This window comes from Macrotis lagotis, chromosome 5 (genome assembly GCF_037893015.1).
Source record: "Macrotis lagotis isolate mMagLag1 chromosome 5, bilby.v1.9.chrom.fasta, whole genome shotgun sequence".
Lineage (NCBI taxonomy): Eukaryota > Metazoa > Chordata > Mammalia > Peramelemorphia > Peramelidae > Macrotis > Macrotis lagotis.
Genome location: NC_133662.1, coordinates 47,344,687 through 47,368,670, shown reverse-complemented (window position 1 = coordinate 47,368,670; position 23,984 = coordinate 47,344,687). Strand labels below are relative to the sequence as shown.

The 23,984-nt window shown below is 34.0% G+C and overlaps 1 protein-coding gene across 1 annotated transcript in view; it reads left to right on the top strand.

The window, feature by feature from the left end:
- Nucleotides 1-23,984, top strand: part of EYS (eyes shut homolog) — a 430,665-nt gene that overhangs the window by 36,696 nt on the left and 369,985 nt on the right. The window contains exon 3 of the mRNA XM_074190004.1: nucleotides 548-701. Within this exon, the coding sequence (XP_074046105.1) occupies nucleotides 601-701 (101 nt within the window). The 5' untranslated portion in view covers nucleotides 548-600. The remainder of the gene's footprint in view (nucleotides 1-547; nucleotides 702-23,984) is intronic.

Genomic DNA, 23,984 nt, shown 5'->3' with positions numbered 1-23,984 from the left:
TTATTTCATAAGATGAAAATGTAAGTTCCTTGAGGGCAGAAACTTTCACTTTTGTCTTTGCAACCCCAGTAACCCAGCATAGTGCTTTGCAAATAGTAAGTGCTTAGTAAATGCTGTTGATTTATTTTATGACAAATTATAATTTGTTTACATGTTTTCCTGGGATATAAAGAAAATCATCTTCTGATTGCTTTGTTTGAGTGGGAAGGAAGGCAACTTTGTAAAAAGGCAGTTAATGATGATTACTCCTTTATAATTATACACAACAGGTTTTGGTTAGGAACTGTAATTAATTACTCAAGCAACCAACTAGTTTCTATTAATAGATTAGTGTATGAATCATTCTGATATGCTGATGAAAATGGAAGTAAAATTTATCTTTTATTTCAAGTAAAATACCAAATGAAACCAGTAACAATGTTCAGCCAATTGCTTACATATTTATTTTAATTGACATTCTGAAATAATATAAAAATAATGAGAGAGTATTTAGACAGTTGATATTGTATGTTGGTCAATGATGGTATTGAATTATGTATTTTTAAAGCTGGTGAAAACAATTTGGGGAAACCATTTCTTCATCTGTATCTTGTGAACGGCATGCCTACAGTTGAGCTTGGATGCAGTAGCTCCCAGTGGATCCTGACTCTTTCTGCAAACTATAGCATCAGCAAAGATGTACTTCTACCTATAACAATAAGGTATGAATGAATAAATAAATAGTAGAAGTTATGAGAACTATAGTGTCTAGTTACATTTTCCATAGAAATTATGTGTCTTCTACCTGAATAAGTCATTGAAATCTGCTGGAAATTATTCCCTTCTCCAATCAATGACCATTAAATAAACTTATTAAGTGGTTTGTTCCAAGATGGTAAATAACAACAAATTGGATTTCAAATATATCTTGATCTTTGATTGGTGTATATTTTGAACATATTGGTATTAGTTAACCAGTCAATTTATAACGTTATCATTGAATAGAGATAAAGGGAAAATGCTGAATGATTGCACTGATGATGGAAACCTTGTTTAAGAAACAAAATACTTTAAAGCAAGACAGCATATCAACTATGCAGAAAAAATATTAAATTTTTCCCAACATTAAATAGAAATGGACTTAGGAGCTTTCTGAGAATTCTTAAGCAGATTGTATTTTGATATCCAAACTTAGAAGAGGCTGGCCTAGATAAGTTTTTCATGGTGTTAAATATTTTAAAGGATCACTGATCTTGAAGTCAAGATGACTGAGTTCAACACCTAACTCAAAAATTTACTGGTAATGTGCTCCCAATACTTCATTTTATCTCACAGAGACTCTTTATTTCCTCTTCTGTAAAATGAAATTGATACTACTTGTATTACTTATGTTTTGAGGAAGATTCTATGCAAACCCTACAAAACTGTAACAGTGGGAATTGTCACAATTGATGATTATAACCTTATAACCACTCCTCAAGCTCATTACCATTTCAAATTCCTGGCTAAAAGGTCAATGTTCTCCTTTAGGATCTCCTTCCTTACTTGGGTCATTTTTAAGAAGTGATAAATCAGAAAATGACTTGCCTTGCTTACCTCATAGTGCCCTCCTGATGAGTCATTAAAGGAATGTGTATGAACATAATTTTATGTATTAGAAAGTGCTATTAGGGAAGATAATCTGGCATAGTGGATGAGATAGTTTTGGAGTCACAGAGTTCTAATTTCAAGTCCTGCTTTTGGTACATGGTAGTTCTATGATTCTGAGCAAGTTATTTAACCTCTCAATACTATCATACAATTCTGTATAGCTGTAAGTTGCAAATCAAGTGTCAATCTTCTTTAGCAGAGAAAATTTCTTTACTGAGTTTTGAAAGAGCAATGAAATTAAAATTTAAGACATTCCATCTCCCAAATGTATGCTATAAAGAACCTTGGAGACAATGGTGATTTTGAGATTCTTTCAGTGATATCATCAGTGAATAGTCACATTTTTTCTAAAAAAAAGTGCTATTTTTGAGTGAGTGCCTGTGTGTCTCTGTGTGTGTGTGTGTGTGTGTGTGTGTGTGTGTGTGTGTCTGTGTGTGTGTAGAGACTAGGAGGCAATTCAGCAATTTTATATATTCAGCAAAATGAGGCAGGTGAAGTTAAACTCTTGAGCTCAAACTGAGTGAGCACCATTTGTCATGCTCAGAAAGCAGCTGCTCCCTTTTTCAAGAAAAGGTTTATAGGGCTAATCCTGTATCCTGATCTCCAAGAATAGTAATTACAAAACATTTTCTATCATATATCCCACCTGGAAAAAGAGTTTTGAGCAGGCACCCCTAACATGCATATGTCTGTTTCTTAAACATAAGCACATACCAGTATATCACTCTTTGTTAACCCAAAATAAAAAGAGAAAGGAGTAGTTGAGGGAATGGGTTCTCTTAATCATGGATTGCTTGTTCCAGAGTTCAAATTCTGTCTTCCAAGGAAGCATCTGCTATAGTCACAAAATGATGGTGGTGTTATGGAATAAATGGACAATAAAAGAGAAAAAGGAGAGAACTGTACATGAGCACAATTGCTCCTGGAATGCCTGAGAGTGGTTCTGTTCACAGAAAATGGTTCATGAGACCATGTACAGCATCAGAGTCCGGGAAGGTTAGAAGAATAAGGGTAGTTTGGGATGTACTGGAAATAAGCCCCATAATTTGCTTTTACTGGAACGGCAGAATGATATGCACCTCTCTACCCAAAGACCCCCCCCACCGGCCCCTTGGCTAGCCTCCACTTTGGAAACCACTGGTCCAGAAAATTAGGAACTGATTGACAGAGACTAGGTGTATGAATCTGAACAATTCACTTACTTTCTCTGGGCCTCTGTTTCTTCATTTTTAAATAAATGAGTTTAACTGAATCATCTCAAAGGTCCCATTGATCTATATGATTTTCTGCTTCACTTTTTCAAATATTTTTAGTCCTTAATACATATGATTTAAAATGATCATGGAGGAAATGATTCTCTTTCTTTCCAATGTTTTTCACCAATGAAGAATAAATCATTTAATTTTTTTCTGTTACTGTCTCTGTATTCTCACCTAAAGAAATGTTAGGCAGAAATAGACCAAACTTGAAAAAGCTATTAGCAGTGATTGAGGTTAATTTAATCAGGGGAAAGAAGTTCTTCTCAAATGAGATGGGGCAGAGATCATAGTTCTACAGATAAATTACTATTCATACTCATGCTCAGTTTTTCTCTCCTTTTTCTTTTTTATTTTAACAAATGTATATAGAAACATCTTAGAAGGATTCACTAGTTGATATCAGAATTGTTCTCTTTGTATGGCATTCAAAAGAGCAGAGTTTTTAATGCTTTTTTTACCCCAAGTTTTCAAGTTTCTGGCACTTTTGTTTCTTACGGTATCAAAAAAATTCTCAGACTCAGACCAGAGATGGTATCACACTTAAATAATTCTAAAAGTATTGAAATTTTTTCTCAGAAATTTTCATGATATCATGAAATCTCAGCATTTAAAAATTAAAAGTAACCTCAAAGATCACCTTGGCAAGTTCTTGTTGGAGAGAATCATCTCTTTTATGCTCTTGACAAATAATCCCCTAACCCATCACTAAGCTTCAGCAATATGGTGCTTACTATCTCTTGAACCATTTTATTATCTTGATGGATACAAACTTGGAACTATTATTCCATTTGTATGAGGAACCCACAAATGAGGAAACATTCTGTACCAATGAATATTGGTACCTTCCTGGCAATTTAGTGTCTTAGTTGCCTAGATCACTGAGATGTTAAGAGACCTTACTGGGAACACACCTCTTAATTTGGTTTTTAAAACCTTTCACACTATCCCCAGTTCACAGTTAAGTCACCAACAAGCATTTATTGAGCACTTATTATATACCAGACCATTACTAAGCACAGGGATACAAATATAAATACAAATAAAATTCCTGCCCTCATGGAGCTTACATTCTTACGTGAAAAGACAATACATAAAAAAGCAGGAAAGTGGGAGGTGGATCAGGGAAGAGAAGATATTCTTGCAGAGATATAGTAATGAAAAATGCAAAGTGGTACCAGGAAAGGAAAAAATAGACTAACAAAATGGACCCCTGGGTCCTAAAGGTACTCCTGAAGAGCTGGGGCTACCTTTCCAATGATCTCTGTTCAGGTTTCCAGTGTATTGTATGCTTTCCAATATCATCACCAATTTGAATTGTCTCCTGTTTATCATTGATTGCCCTAGTAAGTAGTGCCCCAATATCAAATTGACCAATTAACATCAATTAGCTTCTACAAAGAGATATTTACAGAGAAAATTCAGCAAAAACCAAAATATGGAAATATTTCTTCCCCCTGCTATTGTGGTCCTTTGAGAGTCTGAACTCGAACTTAAAGCAGTTCCTACAAAGTGACCATTAAGTTTACTTTTGAACAGAGCAAAGCTAATCTTCTAGCCATTCCCTTTCCATAGAGCATGGGACCTCTGCTCCCTTAAATCCACTGATGCAATGAATCTGGCTTAGCTACCAATAAATTCAGATCTTGACTCTGGTTTCTACTAACTCTTTCTTTCTACTTTTCATGAATATTCTGGTCATCACAAATATTCTACTATAGAACAGGATGGAACTGGTAACAGAGAATCAAGAGCAGAGTCAGGTACTCTTAAGGTCAGAAGGAGAAATAAAATCTTAATTGCTCTCTTTCTCCAACCAAAGGTTTAAAATATGTTTTCCTTTTGTGACCATGAACAGAGACCAAACTAACCATTTCATGATTTTTGAATGTATCATTCTGACCCCGCAACTATGCAAACCTCACACTCTCCTTCACTATAAGGTAATAAGACAAGAAACAGTGAAAGAATAGCTGAGCATGCTCTGATGTTCAAATTATGTATTGCATCAGAGTACTCTAAACATACTTTTAAAGATTATCTACTCATTAGCCATTACTTCATTACATACATAAAACTAAAAGTTGACTCTATCAATAAAATGTTAACTTCTTGAGGGCAGGAACTCTGATTTTTTTTGTCTTGGTATCCCAGATATTGAGCATAATGCATGGCCCATGTTGAACCTTACTGAATGCTTATTGATGGATTAAAATAGTTACAGTTGACATAAGTATAACATTTTGAGATTTGCAGAATGCTTTACATGAATTTCCTCATTTGAGTTTAACTATAATCCTATTACATAAGTTTCACTATCCCCATTTTTTAAATGAGAAAACTGAAGTTCACTGTCAAGTGACTTGCTCACAGAGCTAGTGAATCTCAGTTACAGGAGTCAAACTGATCTTCCCATCTCCAACTTAAAATCTCTTTTTTCACTATATCTCTAATTCAAATGCTGTTATTAATATGCAACTTTACTTGTTAGGAAGGTTTTCCTTTTATTGATCCCAAATCTGTCCTTCTATAACTTCTACTCATTGATCTGAGTTCTACCCTGTGAGATAAAGTCTTATTTTTCTACCACATATTAGTCCCATAGAAATTTATTTTTTTTTAAGTTTTTGTAAGGCAAATGGGGTTAAGTGGCTTACCCAAGGCCACACAGCTAGGTAATTATTAAGTGTCTGAGACCGGATTTGAACCCAGGTACTCCTGACTCCAAGGCCTGTGCTTTATCCACTACGCCACCTAGCCGCCCCTCCATAGAAATTTAAAGATGAGGACCTCTACCAGCAGAGCGCTGCAATGTTTATCAGACCTCACTGTCAAGAAATTCTTCTGGAATGTGGTTAAAGAATATTCCAAGCATCTAATCCTAGTAGTTCCATCTTAAGATACAGAGGTTGAATGAATTGTCATAGAATGTTGCTATTATTTCCTTCCTCTGCCATTACTTCTTCTTACTACCTCACATTTTTCTATTGACATTACTTCATGCCTGCCTTCCAGGCAAGGGTACCAGAACCAGGTCGGGCCTCAAAGAAGTCTAGAATACATTTGATATTTCAGGGAAGTGTGGTGTTAGAGGGAATACACACTCCAGCAATAGAGAAGGATTTTTTAAAGTCCATGTGCTAGATAGAAAACAATTTTGAGAGAAATTGCTGCTCTCTTTCATTTTCTGAAAACTTGTTCCAACCTTTGTCCAGAAAGAAATAATAGATTTTGGTAGAAATGGTGATACACCTCACTTCATTAAAAAAAAAAAAAACAATATATGAGCCTTGTTCTCAAAGGGTTTAAATCAAGAAATAAAGAGAAGAGTCCTGGCTATATACAAGTGTCAACAGAAGAAAATAGAGATAACTGGGGTTCTGGGAGTCTAAATATAGTATAGAAATTCAATAAACATTGATTTAGATCTATTATATGTTTTAGGAACAGAGGAAAAACAAATATTTGTATAACATATGATCAATCTGGAAAATGCCAATTTTCCTAGAAAGAGATACAGTAAAGGGCGGCTAGGTGGCGTAGTGGATAAAGCACTGGCCCTGGAGTCAGGAGTACCTGGGTTCAAATCCGGTCTCAAACACACTTAATAATTACCTAGCTGTGTGGCTTTGGGCAAGCCACTTAACCCCGTTTGCCCTGCAAAAACAAAGAGAGAGAGAGAGAGAGAGAGAGAGAGAGAGAGAGAGAGAGAGAGAGAGAGAGATACAGTATACATAAAGTGATGGTTAGAGTCAAGAAGACCAGAGATCAAATCCCATTTCAGATACTAGCTAATTGTGAGACTCTTGGAAAGTCACTGAAACTCTCTATGCCTCAGTCTTCTTTTTTGTAAAATGAGGTAGTTGAACCTGACAGTCTTTAAAATCTCATCAGATTTTAAATAAATGATCCTATAACCCTTTGACTTAGAATTAAGATATGGCTTCACAAACTGTATCTGATATTTATGCATAATTCTGACCACCCCTAAAATATTTCCTACATAAAGACAACCTTATACTTGATTGCTCTCAGACAGAAGCCTTGGGGGAAATAATTAATAAAGACATACATTTTTATTTTTCAAGATCCCCAGGCTGACCTTTGGTAGAAACCTCTCTGGGAGTACTAAACATTCTCCATTGCCATTCTAACCCACCCATTTCCCCCATTTAAACTCAGTTCTAGTCAAGTAGGAATAAAATAGTTATAAGTATGATTTCATTTCCATGGGGTTTCCAAGAAAGAAAAATTCCCTCTTCTAAACTATGTTGGCACTTCCTCTGTATATCCCATTCGATTGTGAACTTCAGGGAAGCAACCATCTTTTGCCTCTTTTTGTATCCTCATTATTTACAGTGTTTGATATATGGTAGGTGTTTAATAAATATTAATTGATGGTCCCAAAGAGTTTCTTGGAACAATGAAAAATTTAGTGACTGGCTCTAGGTGACACAACCAGAATACTTCAAAGATAAGACATATACTTATGTCTTCCTAAACCAAGGCTAGCTCTTTATCCATTAAACTACACTGTTTCTTTTTATAGATTTTTGCTGCCAGAAGAAATGCTATGGAGAAAATGGGTGGAGTGTTCTGTGTCTGTGAGATGAATTATGGAGGATACTAAAAATTCTGTTCTTTCTCCAAATTTCTTGTATATAGATAATGTTACATGAGTTCTGTAGTCACAATATAGGCTATATGAAATCATACAATGATTAGAACAATGATTTGAACTCTGCTAAATCTTAAAGACACAATTTTTTTTAAAGCTAGGATGTACATATGAAAACTGTAAACTTATTTTTTAAAAAAGGCAAATGGCGTCAATTTGTTCTTTCTTTTCATCTTTTTTTTACTCTTCTCCTTTTTATTTCTTAAAAAAGGGAGTTAAGAGAGAAATTTGGAATTATGCTCAAAGGGCAATAAAACTGTGCATACCCTTTGTTCCAGCAATACCACTATTGAGTCTATATCCTGAAGAGATCGTGAAAATGGTAAAAATCACACATGTACAAAAATATTCATAGCAAATCTTTTTGTAGTGGAAAAGAATTGGAAATTGAGAGGATTCTCAATAGTTGGAGAATGACTAAACAAATTGTGATTTTTATATATATTATACATATATATGTATGTGTAGATGATAGATATAGATTAGATATAGATATAGATATAGATATAGATATAGATATAGATATAGATATAGATATAGATATAGATATGATGGGACACTTGTTCTATAAGAAATCATGAGGGATGGGGCTCCAGAAAAATTTGGAAGTCTTGCATGAATTATGTGTAATGAAATGAACAGAACAGCAATGATGGACAACAATGATGGACCTATTCATTTCAATAGTATATTAATCAAAGACAATTTTTAAAGACTTGAGATATCCATATCCCCATCCAAAGAAAGAACTGTGGAGTTTAAATGAAGACAAAAGCTTATTATTTTCAATTTTTCAAAGCTGTTTTATGTATTACATAATTTTTTTCTCTCTAATGTTTTCTTTCTTCCATACGAATTTGATTCTTCTCTCACAACATGATCAGTATGGAACTGTGTTTAGTATGGTTATAAATATAGAATCTATTAGATCTCTTTCTGTCAGGAGGGAGAGAGAAGAAGGGGAGGGAAAAAAATGTAAAACTCAAAACCTTATAAAAAGTGATTGGTAAAAACTACCATTTCAAGTAGTTGGAAAATCAAATAAAATTTTTTTTAAAAGAGAGAGAGGTAAGAGAGAAAGAGAATAATAAGAGAAATGTGTATTTAGCCTCACAGACATATACACACAAATATAAATATATTCATAATTTAGTTCAATTAATTTCAAAGAGCATTTATTATGCCAGACACTATACTTTGCTATGGGAATGCAAAGGCAAATATAAGAAAATAGTTCATGATAACTGGAACAGGACGTGTTCACTTTCATCAGTGGATGACTTCAATTTTTTCCCATTTTGAGCAGAGACTGAAGCATATGTTTGTGAGTTGTAAAATATTTCCAAGGTTAGTGGAGACTTAAACAGTGGGAAGCCTTAGCCTGTGCTCCACCACTACATGTGTGGCCTTGAACAAGTGGAAAGAGGAAGAGAAAGGAGTTTGCTTTAGATTCCCACTATGTAATGGACTCTGTACTAAGTAAGCATTTTACAAATATTATTTCATTTGGTCCTCACAATAATCCTCTGAGGAAGCTGTTTTTATAGCCTTCATTTTACAGTTAGAAAATTGAAGCAGACAGATTAAATGACTTGTCCCAGATCGCACAGCAATAATTTTACCTAAGATCTTCCTGACCCAGTGCTTCATCCACTGTGCCATCTTCCTATCTGAGTAACTTAACCTTACTGAGCATAAGGATCCTCATATGTAAAATAAAAGGTTTTATAAAATGTCGTCTCAGTAATCCTTTCTAACTAGTATGCTTTGATTCTATGATATTTTTAAAATCTCTCAAGAAACAGCAAAGAAAAGAATCTTGGAGTGTGTTAGCAGTCTTCCTAATGCCTAGATCTTAGTATGTCATTCACTCCTTTACTTAAAACTCTTTAGTATCTAACTCCATTCTACCTTTCAAGACTTCTGTTACATTATTCTCCTCAATGCACTTTATAAATCCAGTCAAACAATCTGACTTGCAGCTCCCTGAACTTTATATTCCATTGCTCAACTTTAATCTTTTATATAGGTTGTACAAGGAGTGGACTCCTTTATTTTCCCATTTTCAAAGCCTTAATTTCTATCTAAGCTCAGCTAAGGTGCCACTTAGAACTTATCTTAATGTCACACCTCCAAAATGGCTAGCAACTTCTCAATCAATCCATCAGCAAGAATTATTTATCAAGTCCAAAAAAAAGTCAGACACTGTGCTAGATGCTGGGGATACAAAGAAAAAGCACACAAAATATTTCCTGTTCTCAGAAAGCTTACCCTTTAATGAAAGAGAGAACATGTCCATGTATATTGATATGCAAAACAAATATAAGATACCTACAGGGAAAACACCAGTGACTGCTGGAACCAGAAAGAGCTGAATTCAGTCCAACCTTCCATCTACTGCATCACTGAACTGCTCCTATATATTAATAGATATTAGACCTTTGTTTCTTTTCATTTCCTGTTTTTTTTACAGTTTTTACCCAGGAATGGATTTGCTGAGTCAAAAGCAACAACTTAATCACATTTCTTATGAAATTTGAATTGATACAACTGGACCAATTCTTAGAGTCTGCTAGAGTGTATTAGTAGTCATGCAATAGTGGAAGGTGGTTGAATTGAGACTTAAAGGAAATTTAAGACAGACAGGAGAAAAAGTTGTGCATTCTGTTCCAGGTGGTATGTTTATCATGTGTGAGGAATAGCAGCAAGACTAATTTGTCAGGACCATTGGATGTATGAAGGGAGATAATGTATAATTAAGTAAATTATCTTGTCTTATCAAAAATTATTTTATGTTTCCTCATATATTTATATATTCTTTTCCAGAGAAGCATGTAAGCCCCTGGTGTATGAAGACTATTATTCTTGTGTTTTTTTTATCCCCAGTGCCTAGTACAGTTCCTTGAACATAGTAGACATTTAATGAATTTTTATTGAATCGAATTGACTCAGAAATGTAATAATTCTTTCTGAACAAAGCATAGGCAGTATCATTGTGAGTTAGGGTTTAAACACAAATCTGATGGGACTATTTTGATTTGAATTAAACTGTCAAGAAAATCAGCCATCCAGTCAGTTCAATTAATTTTTAATGGCATTCAACTCAATTAAAATAGTTGAAGTAGTTGTGTCTATGGTAGGAGTTTGTAAGTTGAGTTTTGGGGTTATTTGGGGGGGGGTTGTTTTGACTGTGCTAGCATGCAAAGCTTTTCCCCTGGGTTGAATTAGGAATTGTATGAAAATCTGATAGTCTTTAGAAGTATAATATTGTACAGGAGGACTTGGAGTCAGAGAATATGTGTTTGAAAATTGACTCTATCATTTCCTACATGTGTAACTAAATAAAACATTTAATTTCTCTGGGCTTCATTTTCCTTACCCAGAAAAGAGGATGTTGGATTGGATAGCCTCTAAGATTTCTTATATCTCTAAATCTACATATCCAACTAGTAGATTTGAGATACAAGGAACCTTAGAGGCTATCCTCCTACATAGTTCTCATGTATCTGGAACTATCTGTTGCATTTGATTCTCTTGATAACTCCATACTCTCTGGAGATTATTAACCTTTTGTGTCATGAATCTCTGTAATTTCTCTGTAAATACATATGAACCCCTTCTCAGAATATTGTTTTTACCCACATAAACTAAAATATATAGGATTGCAAACAGAGTCTGGCACATACTAGGTACTTAATAAATTTTTGGTGACTTTTGCTTGACTTGAAACCAATTACGTTTTTTCAAATATTTATCAAATAGTATCAAAAAATTTTAAAATCAAGTTCATAGAACACAGGTTAAGAACCTCTGTCATATATCTCTATCTTCTTTGTGCTTTTTATAATACTGCACTCTGGTTTTCTTCCTACCTTTCTCTTTGGCTGATTCAACATCCATCTCATACCCCTTAACTATGGGGCTCTTTGCTGATTCCCTATCTCTCCACACTTTGTAATCTTATCTGCTCCCTTGACTTTATTATCTCTAAGCCTAATTATCCATCTAGTTCCAGTCTCTATCCTGAACATCACTGCTATTGGACATTTAAAACTGGATGTCACAGAAATGTTTCAGATTCAGTGCATCCTAATCAGAATTCATTATCTTTGCACTTAAGCCCACCCCCTCTTCCAAATATCCTTATTTCTGTAGAATGCATCACCCTCCTAACAGTTTCTCAGTTTCCTGACCTTGCTATCATCCTTCAATCTTTCTCACTCCACAAATCTCTTGCCTACCAAATATGACCATTTCTACATTCCGTAATATCTCCTGACTCTGACCACTTCTCTATATTCACATGGATATTACCTAACTACCCTCATCAATCTAAATATTGCAACAAACTAAATTAATTTACCATGCTAAATTAATTCAGCCCATTTTCCATTCTGCTTCACAAAGAAATTGTCCTTAAGTTCACATCTGGTGTAGTCACTTCTCATAATAAACTTTGGTATTTCCTATTGTGTCAAGACTATACACTCTTCTGTTTAGACTTATAGCCATTTAGTGCCTCATTGTACATTATTCTCTTCCTATATATTGCAAATTTACCAAACTTCCATTTTCTTGCTCTTCATGCAAGACACTCCCATGTCTGTATACCAGCTGTCCTCTATACCTAGAATTCATTCCTTGCTCACCTCTACTTTGTGGAATTCATCTCTCCAAGGCACTACTTTGTACATTGAGAATTTCCTAATCCCCCTAAATTATTAATGTCCTCAAACTACCTTGTAATTAACTAATTTATTTCTATTTTTCTTACAGTTCTTATTATTCTTATATTTATTTGCTTACTGATTTATATCTTTGTATATTTATTTACAATCATATGCTCGTTTACATCTATGTTGTCTCCTCCATTAGAATATAACACCTTATAGGTAGGTATTGCTTCATTGATTATATTTGTAAACCCATTGTTTATCTTAGTACCTGGCACATCATAAATACTTAAGTATCTGTTGATCGATTATAAGAGTCATAAGAGCTGAAACTGTATTAACTAAACATTGTACTTTGTTCAATATTAAGATATTTACTTTACTTCCCACCAAATTCTCTGATTCAGTGATAATGACCTCCTTGCTCATTCCATGAACAAGACATATACTGTCTCAGCTCCATGTTTTCCTCAGACTGTCTCCTATTCCTGAAATGGATCCCCTCCTCATCTCTGCCTTCTGAATTTCTTGACTTTCTTCAAGTCTCAAGTCCTATCAAGTCCTTTCTCAATTCCTCTTAATGCTAATGTTTCCTTTGTAGCAATAAGTTCCTATTTATCCTCTTTCTAGTTCATGTGTTTGCTTGTCTTCCCCATTAGACTGTGAGTTTGTTGAAGGTTGAATTTTTTTTGCTATCCCAGAACCTATCACAATGCCTGATACATGTTAAGTGATTAATAAAGGCTTATTGAATGACATATTTGGGAAGGTGCAGAGCTTATTCCACTTATCACTTCATAACCAGGAAGACACCCACTGGCATTAACACTGTAGAGAGGGGCAGTTAAATGACACAGTGGACAGAGCACTGGCCCTGGAGTTAGAAGGACCTGAATTCAAATATGACCTCAGACACTTAATAATTGCCTAGCTGGTGTGACCTTAGGTAAGACATTTAACCCCATTGCCTTAAATAAATTTTTTTAAAAATGTATAACATAGAAAATATATAGTATAACAACGTCCTGCAAGATCTATAGCAACAATGGGATTATGTCTACTGTTGATCCACTTGGAATATAGAAACTTGAAGCAATAATGACAGGAGATTTCTCTCATTCTTAGATATCATTTCAAGATAATTCCAGATTGTTCCTTGGACAATTTTCCAGTGGGTCAGACTGAGTATCCATAACCCTGAATGTGTTGGGATGCTAGAGCATCCTTTCAACCAAGGACTTCTTTTCCCCCAACAGACAGTTTATGATCATTCTGTATCCTTTTTTAATTGTAAGATTGCTGACCATTGTCATGGAGAAAAACAACTTTTATATCAATGTTGCCTGTCTGGGAACCCCTCTATAGTCTACTGATAAGGTGAGTGAGTCTACATATTAGAAAACATTAAGACTACAGTGAAGGCGTGCAGGCAGTCTGTGCAGGGCTAGATTCTAGAAGCTCCTGGCAGAGATAGCAATTTTTGATTAGCTAGAGATGACCTTGCTGAAGCTCAAGAATGGAGGAGGGTTGGAGAAGGAAGCAGGGGCAGGGAGGTCTCTGTGGTACAGAGTCCCAAGTCAGTTCTGAAAACATCCTGAAAGACTGCTGAAAAGTAACTGTAAACAATGTCTGTAGACAATCTCTATCATTAGCATCATCTCCAATTAGAGAAGACAGAGAAAGATTATGCTGAGAAAGTGTTTTGAACAATTGGATTACGGGAACAGGTTACCCAGAAAAGCTGTGGATGTCCCTTCATTAGTGGTTGTTAGTGATGAATTTAGGAGATATCAGTGGGTCCTGTTCAGATTGCTGGTTTGAATTACTTTTGTGCTATAACTGTGAGCAGGGCAAAATAACCTTCAAATCTCTCAAAGCTCTATCTTTCTCTGATTCCCAAATAAGTGTATTCTATCATTTTTAAGACAAGCACTTGACATTTTTGCAAAAGGCAACAGGAAGCAAATGAAGGCTTAAGGGCATGCTGTCAATGTAGCCATTTGGGCAGAAAATCAAAGATTGATAGGACTAGAGAGGATGTCCAGAAGTCATTCAGGGGAGAGCTGCAAAGATGACTAAAGAGTTGAGAAATAAGTTTCATACAGAAAGGTTAAGGGAATTGATAGTATTTAAAGTAGAAAGGAGTTATTTAATGATCATCTTTCAGAGAGACAGTCTGCTACAGCCAGAAATGCAATGGAATATGGTGGAAAGAACACTGAAATTGAAATCGGAAAAAGCCCTTCCTCCACTATCAACTAGTGGTGGAATTGACTTTAGTCAGATCATTTAAACTTCCTGAGCCCCAATTTTCTCATCTGCTACATGAGAATAATAATATTGTAATAACTGTTTCTCAGAGTTGTTACAAAGTTTTTAATGGATATGAAAGTATTTGAAATCATAAGGAACCATTTCAAAAAGGAATCATATTGTTTCCATATAAGGAAAATTATCCTATAAGAATGGTTGGTTAGCCTCTGTTTCCAGTGCGGGGAAGAACAAGGAGAGATGAGTTAAATTTGTATCCAGAGATACTTTGATAAAAATGTCATAGTAGTTTAGAGCATTGGATTTGGAACAGGCTACCCAGATCCAAATTCTGCCTCATTTTCTTACTACCTGTGTGAACCTAGGCAAATAATTGATCAAAAATTGGACTTAATTTCCCATGTAAAATTGGGAGATGTGGGGGGGATCAAACTAAATGAACTCTAAGATCCTTTCGAGCTCTAAATTTACAATCTCATCTTAAGATGACCATAGCTATTGATGAACAATTTTCTGTCACATACATCATGATGGAAGTGAAATAAAAGGAAGGCTATTTTTTTAGCTTTTTTGCAATTAAACTTTAATGCTATTGGACCAAGGCATATGAAAGAAATAATTCTCCAGTGATTCTCTTGGTCACAGAGGTCAACAAATGAAAAATCATTTTGACACTATACACTGATCAGTCACTCAAGAGGTTTAATGGTATTATAAATAGAGATTTGACCTCAAGGAACCCAGTTTATTGTCTGTCAATGTAACCATTTGGGCAGAAAATCAAAGATTAATAGGAGTAGAGAGGATGTCCAGAGGTGATTCAAGGGAGAGCTGCAAAGATGTTGTGCATACTAGATGCATGACCCTGGGCAAGTCATTTAATCATTCAGGGCTTGAGTTAATTTTCTGAGATAATAGGCTAGAAAAGATGTGCTAAACTAGTTTTTAGAGGGTGCTTCTTCATTGGATATATCCCAAATTCATAAAATCACAGATCTCATCCAAAAATAAACTATACTGATTACTATATTAGTACTTGAAGATAGAATACAAAAGCAAGATAATCCCTGAACTCACGACTGGACTTTCTAAATATACCATCTAAGAAGTTTTTTTGGATCTTTGGGAGGCTCTCTCTGCTAGGTTTCTTTACTAGCTGGGAAACTCTGCTGGTGAATTTAAGCCATTAATTTTTAAAATTTCAATAGAATTATATTGGTGAAACCTTCATTAATTCTTATAACAAACATTTAGTAAATGGACAATGAAAGACATTATTCTTGGTGATAGGGATAAAAGACAAAAATGAAACAGACAAAAATTAAACAATTTTCTTTTATCAAGAAGCTTGTTTTACTAAAATTTGTAACAAGTAAGAATAAATGGAGTATAATAAGGAGAAAATACTACAAACCAAGTAATTTCCTAAAGGAATTTTCATCCAAGCAGAGTCTTGAAGGAGCTAGGTACAAGAGTATAGAATAAGAAAGAATGTATTCTAGGCATGGGGAAATGTATATAAGAGCATAGGATAGAAATTAAATGTTAATTTGGGAGAATAGTCCCGTATACCTGAAGTATGTGAAAACAAATACTGTATATGTGTGGATACAGTTTGTTGTTGTTATTGTTGCATCATAGAATTAGAAACAGTGGGGCTGCCTTTTCAATTGAGAAATGGCTGAAAAATTAAAGTATATGAAAGTATTAAAATTATTTAATTATAAAAAATGAGATGGAAAGATTCAGAAAGACTTGTGAAAAGATATATGAATTGATGAAATGACCAGAAGAACCAAGAATATAATTTACACATTGGCTTATAATCTTAAAAGAGAAAACAACTTTGAAAGGCTTAAGAACATAGTAATTAATATTCTGACAGGTAACAGCTTCAAAAGACTAATGATGAGGCAGACTCCCTTGCATCTTTAGAGAAAAAACTGAAAGAAGCTAAAAGTTAGACTGTATTGTCAGATAGTTATTTTTAATAAGGGAGAAATCTGAGCTCTTGTTTGAGGTAAATATGTTGACAAAATGTGAGAGATAATCTTGATTTTTCAGAAAAGAGACATAGAATACTTATTTATTGAGACTTGTTTACTACTCAGATACAACGCACTTTTGGACAGCACCAGGATGAAAAGAGAGAGAGAATAGAATAAATGAGAGTGGGGAGGAATAGAGTGGAGGTACAGCTAGTAATAGCAACTGTGGGGAAAATATTGAAGCAACTTCTCTGATGGACTTATGATAAAGAAAGCAACTCACCCCAGAGAGAGAGTCATTGGAATCTGAACAGACTGAAGTACATTTTTTTTCTCTCTCTCTCACATTATTCCTGAGGTTTCTCATCTTCTGGGGGAGGGAGGGTTATGTTTACTTTTATGTTTACTCTTATATCACATTCAATTTCGATCAATGTATAGCATGGAAACAATGTAAAGACTATCAAACAGCCTTCTGGGGGGTGGGGAAGGAAGGGAGGTTGAGGGGAAAATTGTAAAATTTAAAACCTTACAAAATATGATAGGTAGAAACTACTATTGTATATAATTGGAAGACAAAGAAAATGTTAAGAAAAAAAGAAAAAAGAAGAACAGGAAATGTCATTAGAATTGAAGCATTTAAGGAATTGTGGGGCTATATTTTTAGAAGGTGTCCATTAGCATGAGCATTAGTAGAGGAAATCGATTTGTATGAGTACATGTTTCTAAGAAAACAATGTGGGTAAGGCTCTTTATATCAATATTATTTTTCTCTATGAAGAGTAGGTATTTGGTAAATGTTTAATTGAAATTGTTGACAACACACTAGATTCTAAAGCCACAGTCTGCAAAAGGTATTGATAACTTCTAAGTTAGAGAACTAATATAAGAGAGTACAATCTGAATATAATAAAGTCATTAGATATTTCAAAAAAAAAGACTTGTTTACCAAGAACTGTGAAAAACTCCAGAGATACCAATAAAGTCAAACAAAGACAATCCCTGAACTCAAGGAGCTTATATTCTAATGTGGGGAAAATAATATAAAAAAGGAACTATTATAAAGGCAACTTACAGTAAATGCCCATAGCAAAGAACAGGTGAAGATGTAGCATGGAGTCTGGATGGAGCAAGATAAGGCAAAAGGTCATCATTTAGATTTGAGGAACCCAGGAGAACCCAAACTGTAATTTTCTAATGGACAGTGGAAGTTCAGCTAATACATAACACGGAATTGACTGGAAAAAGGAAAGAAATTTGTATTGATGAAACATTCTTTTAAAAAGTAACCAGAATAGAGTGCAGGGAAGTTCTCAAAGCCAAAGATAAAAATCAGAACAATTTTATAATAACAGTACTGAATTATAAATTTAAAAAGTTAATTTCATATAATTTTTTTATGATTTCATTTACAACTCTCTTTTTTATTTTTATATCTAGGAAAAATATTTAAGTTTTTCAACATCTATTCAGTTCATAAAATAAAGAAAAATTTAAATTAAGAAAGTAATATGAAATATGAATGGAGAGCCAAATAAGTTCTTTAGGAAGGGTTCAAATTATTTTGAAGATTTGGCAGGAGGTAAAATTATAACCATTTAGGGCTAGGGAAAGCATTGCTAAGCCTTGAAGAACAAGTAGAATTTCAATGAGTGTAAATGGGAAGAGTTTTCAAAAGAAGAAATAATTGTAAGAACAAGGTTTCGGACTCCAGAATGCATATTTAGGAAAGTAAAAGTAATACAATTTGACTGGATAGAAGAATATCAGTATGAGGTAATAAGAGATAAGACTGGGAAAATAGGAGGTAATATGAACATAAAAGATCTTGAGTACTAGGCTAAGACATTTGGACTTAATATATTAAATATTATGATTCAATGAAAGCGTATAGGATGAGGGAACATTCTCATTTTTATTTCCTCCTTATCTCTAGAAACTATACCTTAGATGCAGTATGCCTTTAGTAAGTATTTTTATTAAATATGATTAGAATTTTGTTTTAGAATGTTTAATGTGGCAAATTATATGTACAATATGGAGGGGCCAGAAATAAAACATTTAAGTATCTATTGCAATAATTCAGGTGAGAGATTATGTTGAATTGGCACTGATAGCAATGGGAATGAAAAGTAGGAAATGATTAAGGAACAGCACAAAAGATAGAATGAAAAAATGTTGCAACAGATTGAATATTAGAGTAAGAAAAAGGGAGAGGACGAGGAGGACACTGAATTTTCAACCCTGTGTACTGACAAAATAATAAATTTGTTAACAGAAATGAGAAAGAAATTAGCTGTGAAAGAAGAATATTGTAGAATTTTAGAATTAAAAGAAGGAAGTTGGCCACCTAGTCCAACTCATACTGAAAAACCATGATCCCTACTACTGCATATCCAGCATTGGGGCAGCTAGGTAAGAGCACAGTGAATAGAGTGCTAGGTCTGGAATAAGGAAGACCTATCTTTCTGAGATTAAATCTTAGACACATGCTAGCTATGTGATCTTAAGTAAGCCCTTGATCCTGTTTACCTCATTTTCCTCATCTATAAAATGAATTGGAGAAGGGAATGTAGTTTCAATTCAAAAGTTGACAACAGGGGCGGCTAAGTGGCGTAGTAGATAAAGCACCAGCCTTGGAGTCAGGAGTACCTGGGCTCAAATCCGGTCTCAGACACTTAATAATTACCTAGCTGTGTGGCCTTGGGCAAGCCACTTAACCCCATTTGCCTTCCAAAAAAAATAAAAAAATAAAAGTTGACAACAGATGTGACTGTGAAGAATATGCTAAGTAGGATTCAGGCCTAAGAGATGAAAAAGGAGAAATATTTATGGAATACTCAACAGTCCTATGTTTATATTGGATGAACATCTTCTTCAAGAAGAGTCATCAGGTACTGAAAAATAGTAATCATAAAAAAAGAATTTTTAAAGGAATTTAACAATATCTTAAACACTATTTTTGATAAGTTGATTTTTCCCACCTGTGGGGTTATACATTTTATCCTATTATTTTCTTATGCAATATTTTGTAAATGAAAGTGAACTCTAAATACATGGAAGTAATGTTCATATCACATCTTGTATATTAAAACAATCAGTTTAGAGCAAAAGTCAAAATCATAACCAAATGAAAAGGAAAAGTGAGAAGAAATTATTAGTAAGTACAATTATAATAAGTGATATCCAAGCTATCTGAACAAATTGTTGACTTTGAAAAATCAGGGATGGATAAAAGGAAATTAATGGCTCAGACTGATAAAAAAATTTCTTGAAAACATTTAACTGTTATAAACTTTGTTTTTGTTCAGTTGTCTTGGCCATAGTTCCTCAGGCTGTCCAAATTCATGTTTGTTGTATCCATGACACTATCCATCTCATCTCCTGCCATCCCCTTCCCCTTTTGCCAAAATTAGTCACTACAGGGGTGGCTAGGTGGCACAGTGGATAGAGCACCGGTCCTGGAGTCAGGAATAACTGAGTTCAAATCCAGTCTCAGTCACTTAATAATTGCCTAGATGTGTGGCCTTGGGCAAGTCACTTAACCCCATTGCCTTGCAAAAAAAAAAACCAAACCAAAAAACTAGTCACTACCAAAAAAAAAAGAGAGAGGCCAAAAGATCTCAGATACCAATTCAACATGTAAATACTTGATCATTTTTACCAAGTTTAGAGTCATGGCAATCAATTTACACTCCCAAGTTCATTTGTAAAATATTACTCAATAAAATAACAGAATAAAATGTATAGCCTCACATCTGGGAAAATCAACTGACTAAAAATAACAATGACAAACCCTATAGAACACCTCCTTTGAAACCAACTATTAAATATACTTGAAGTATCAGTGACTAGAATACAGTGTCTACCATCAGGAAAACCCAAGTTAAAATCTGGTCTCAGATACTTGGTGTGTGACCCAGACCAAGTTGCTTATCCTCTCTTTGCTTCAATTTTCTCAATTATAAAATTAGAATAAGAATAAGAATAATAATAATAGCATGTACTTGTCAGGATTGTTGTGAAGATCAAATGAGGTAATGTTAGTAAAAAATATTAGTAAATAATATATAGCATAGTGCCTGGCTCATAGTGAACAGTATATAAATGCTTATTCCCTTCTCTTCCTTCTCCCTCCCCCCCTTTATAGGTGAACCAAAAAAAAAGATGAATGTAAAAAATGACTTTGAGCTACATCAGAAAATTAAATGATATTCACAAAATCACAATTTCAGTTTTCAAAGGGACTTTCAAGGTTACAAAATAAAAAGTATAGATGTTCTTTGTCGATTATACAAAGAAACATATTGCATGCTTTCAAGGAACTGTTTTCAAGATACATCAAAGAGTGAAAACTTGCAAAAAATATACTTAGAAAAATTCTGGATGGATTATTCCCTCTGAAAAGAGGTGAAGGAGTCATCAACAATTATCTACCAATAAGCTTTTTATCATTCCTTTTTCAAAATTTTTATATAAATGATCTGTACATATAGCAAGAATTCTATTAATGAAAATATGTAAAAAGGAAAAGCCTTTAAAGATGACTGTCTTCAGCAGATCCCATCTTCTCAATTGAATGAAAGGTACAGAGAATAGAAGATTCCCTTGGGCTTATTCTTTGTTGCCCATAAAGAACTATTTGAATTCAAGACAAAGTGCAGCCTTAAAGGCTCAGATTCAATAATGTGTCCCTCATGCATATGGTAAGATTAGACAAGATTCATTTGGTCATGAAATTCCTAGATATAGCATTATTGAATGATTTTCTCAGTATCAGTAACTAGTGAAGTTAAAACAAGGAGTAGCATCTTCACCATATTTATTCAAAGTGACATATCCTAGCCAAATCTATTGGCCCAGAATAGATACCATTCTTTCAGAAGTCCAAAACAGGGTTCCTTATAATGATGGAGTAGTACATATATTCATGTTTGTAGATGATGATATCTTCACTTCATTGAACTCCAGCCTAGTAGGGAATCTTATCAGTGAAATCCATAGCCACTTGAAAATATTGTATAAATCTATATAGATAAAAAAAAGAATCCATATAGCCCAGATTATAACATGCAATTAGATGAGCAGCTTTCCTTGATTTGGTTTATTCATTAGCACATTTATCTTGAACAAATAATATAGATGGACAATGATTTGAGTACAAAATTGAAGAAAAGGGAAACCAGGCATGACTGCACTAGAAAATTGTACTACTATGGTCAAAGTCCACCTTTTTTAACACGAGTCTTCTCTTGCTAATTCTATATGACATTCAGACATGAGATATCATGGTTTCAAAAAAATCAAAGTTGTAGATGATTACAGGGGCAAAGAAAAAACATATAAGTGTTAACTTTTATAGTGTCACTTAATGGTCTAGTAAGCAGATTGCAGTCAGCATATAATCAACAGTAACCTACATTTTAGCAGGGGGATAAAAGATAGAGTGAAGAATATATACTGCTCAAAACTGGCATATTCCCAATTCAAAATTACAACTCACTAATAAATCACATTGATGGTTGTAGATTCCTGCCTCACTCTCCTTTATCCTAGTTAGTCCCCACCCCCAAATGAAGGCATGTGTGTACTATTGTAGGAACTTAAACACTTATAAGCTAGGATTAAAATAGAGAAATTAGGCCATTAAAACCTTTACTATAATTCATGAAACTATATAGATTCTAGGCATCAAAGGGCTCTACTCTTTCCCAGTTACAGAAGCAGATATTATTTACTCATGGTGTAACCTTGGACAAACCTCTCAAGCTTGATTCTCTAAGTTTCTATAGGTCTTTTGTTTTCAGTTTGAAATTGATAGACAAAAACCTATGGTTATCATCCAAGTCCCCTCATTGAATGCTTATTGAATAAAGGGTTAAATATTTTTTTCTACAAAGTCAAGCTACACACTAAGGAATTCTTTCTTAAGTCTTATGAACAAAATTATTATGTAGCAGGAACTAAATAAATAGCCCTTTATCTCTTAGGGCTTGGTACTCACCCTACTCTGCAGATATGAGAAGTTCTAGCAGTAGAACAGAAAACTGAACTCCAAAATATTAAACTTCCCATACCAGTCTGTTTGTCAAGGCACAACTTCTTTTAAGCAATAAAACATTCTAATTCTAATAACACCTATTGACTACTTAAAAGTAGAATCTTCCCCCACAATGTTTAATGTTGAAATACTTTAAAAAATTACAGAATATATCTACTATTAAAATGACATCTGAGGAACAGATTTGATTGTAATAAGTAGAAATTCAAAAATTGTTACATCTAGAAATCACCTAATCTAGAACTTTCATTTTCCAAATGAGTATACTATGACCATGAGAGGAGGCAAAGCTTCCCCAACTTCACTTAGCTAGAGTCATTAACAATTAGAATTTTAACCCAAGTAAGTAGCATAAGACCTAACCAGAAGGGTGCATGATATTAGCTATGAAACACTTGTGCTCAAATGCACAGGACCTAAGTTAACCCCTTGTAAATTTATAGAAAACTGGGCAGTAGATGTTATACTTTGACTTTTCATTCTAAATAATCTTTGTTTAGTTTACAAAGAAATCTGTGTTTGTAAAGAAATACTGAGTCTCTTGTGGTTTGCAGATCAAATTAAGCTAGTAGAAACAGAAGAGATGAGCAAAGTTCATCAAAACAAAGTGAATTTGGTGATCAAATAGAGTTTTTGAAGGTCTAATGTCATTAAAGAGAAGCAATTTGCATAGTGGATAGAAACCTGGCCTTTAAATGCAGAAAATGAACTCATATCCTTCCTCTTAAAACAAACTAGCTACATGACCTGAAAATATCAATTAGACTTTCATTGCCCCAAAACAACTCTAAGTCTATTTCAAGGAAACTATTGATCTTCATTGGTAGAGGAAATTCACTCTTTGGGAACTGACTCTCAATTAAATCAAAAACCCAGTCCAAAAGAACAATGGTTTTAGAATTTTAGTTTTAAGAATAGGGATAAAAAATTGGATGTCATATAATTTAAGGGGTACAATTACCCCAAAATACTACAATTGAAATTCTAGCATTAGAAATTCATTCCTTGTAATGAATAAAATAGCATTCCAAATGCAAAAAATTGACACATTAAATGTTATTCATTCACACTTTAGAATGAATTGTCTTAACCAGTTTTCTCCCTTTTACAACTAGAAGAGACCATCTGTTCTAGACAAATATTAACTTTGATGGGGATGAGTAGAGGACATAAAGTTAAGACTTAAGGTCACTTTCCAGGAAGAGTGAATGTTTCTTTCCAAGAAATTAACCATGATTGGTTTCTTTTTTTTTTGGGGGGGGGGGGTTACTTATATAATTGTTCATCTTCAATAATAACACTTTAATGGTATTTACTGTATCCTTAATACCCATAACAATTTTCAAAAACTAAAATGTCCATGATGTAAAGGGTTAAGGAGAAACATTTGGTGAGTATGTGGACTGCATCATATTAACAATGATGACT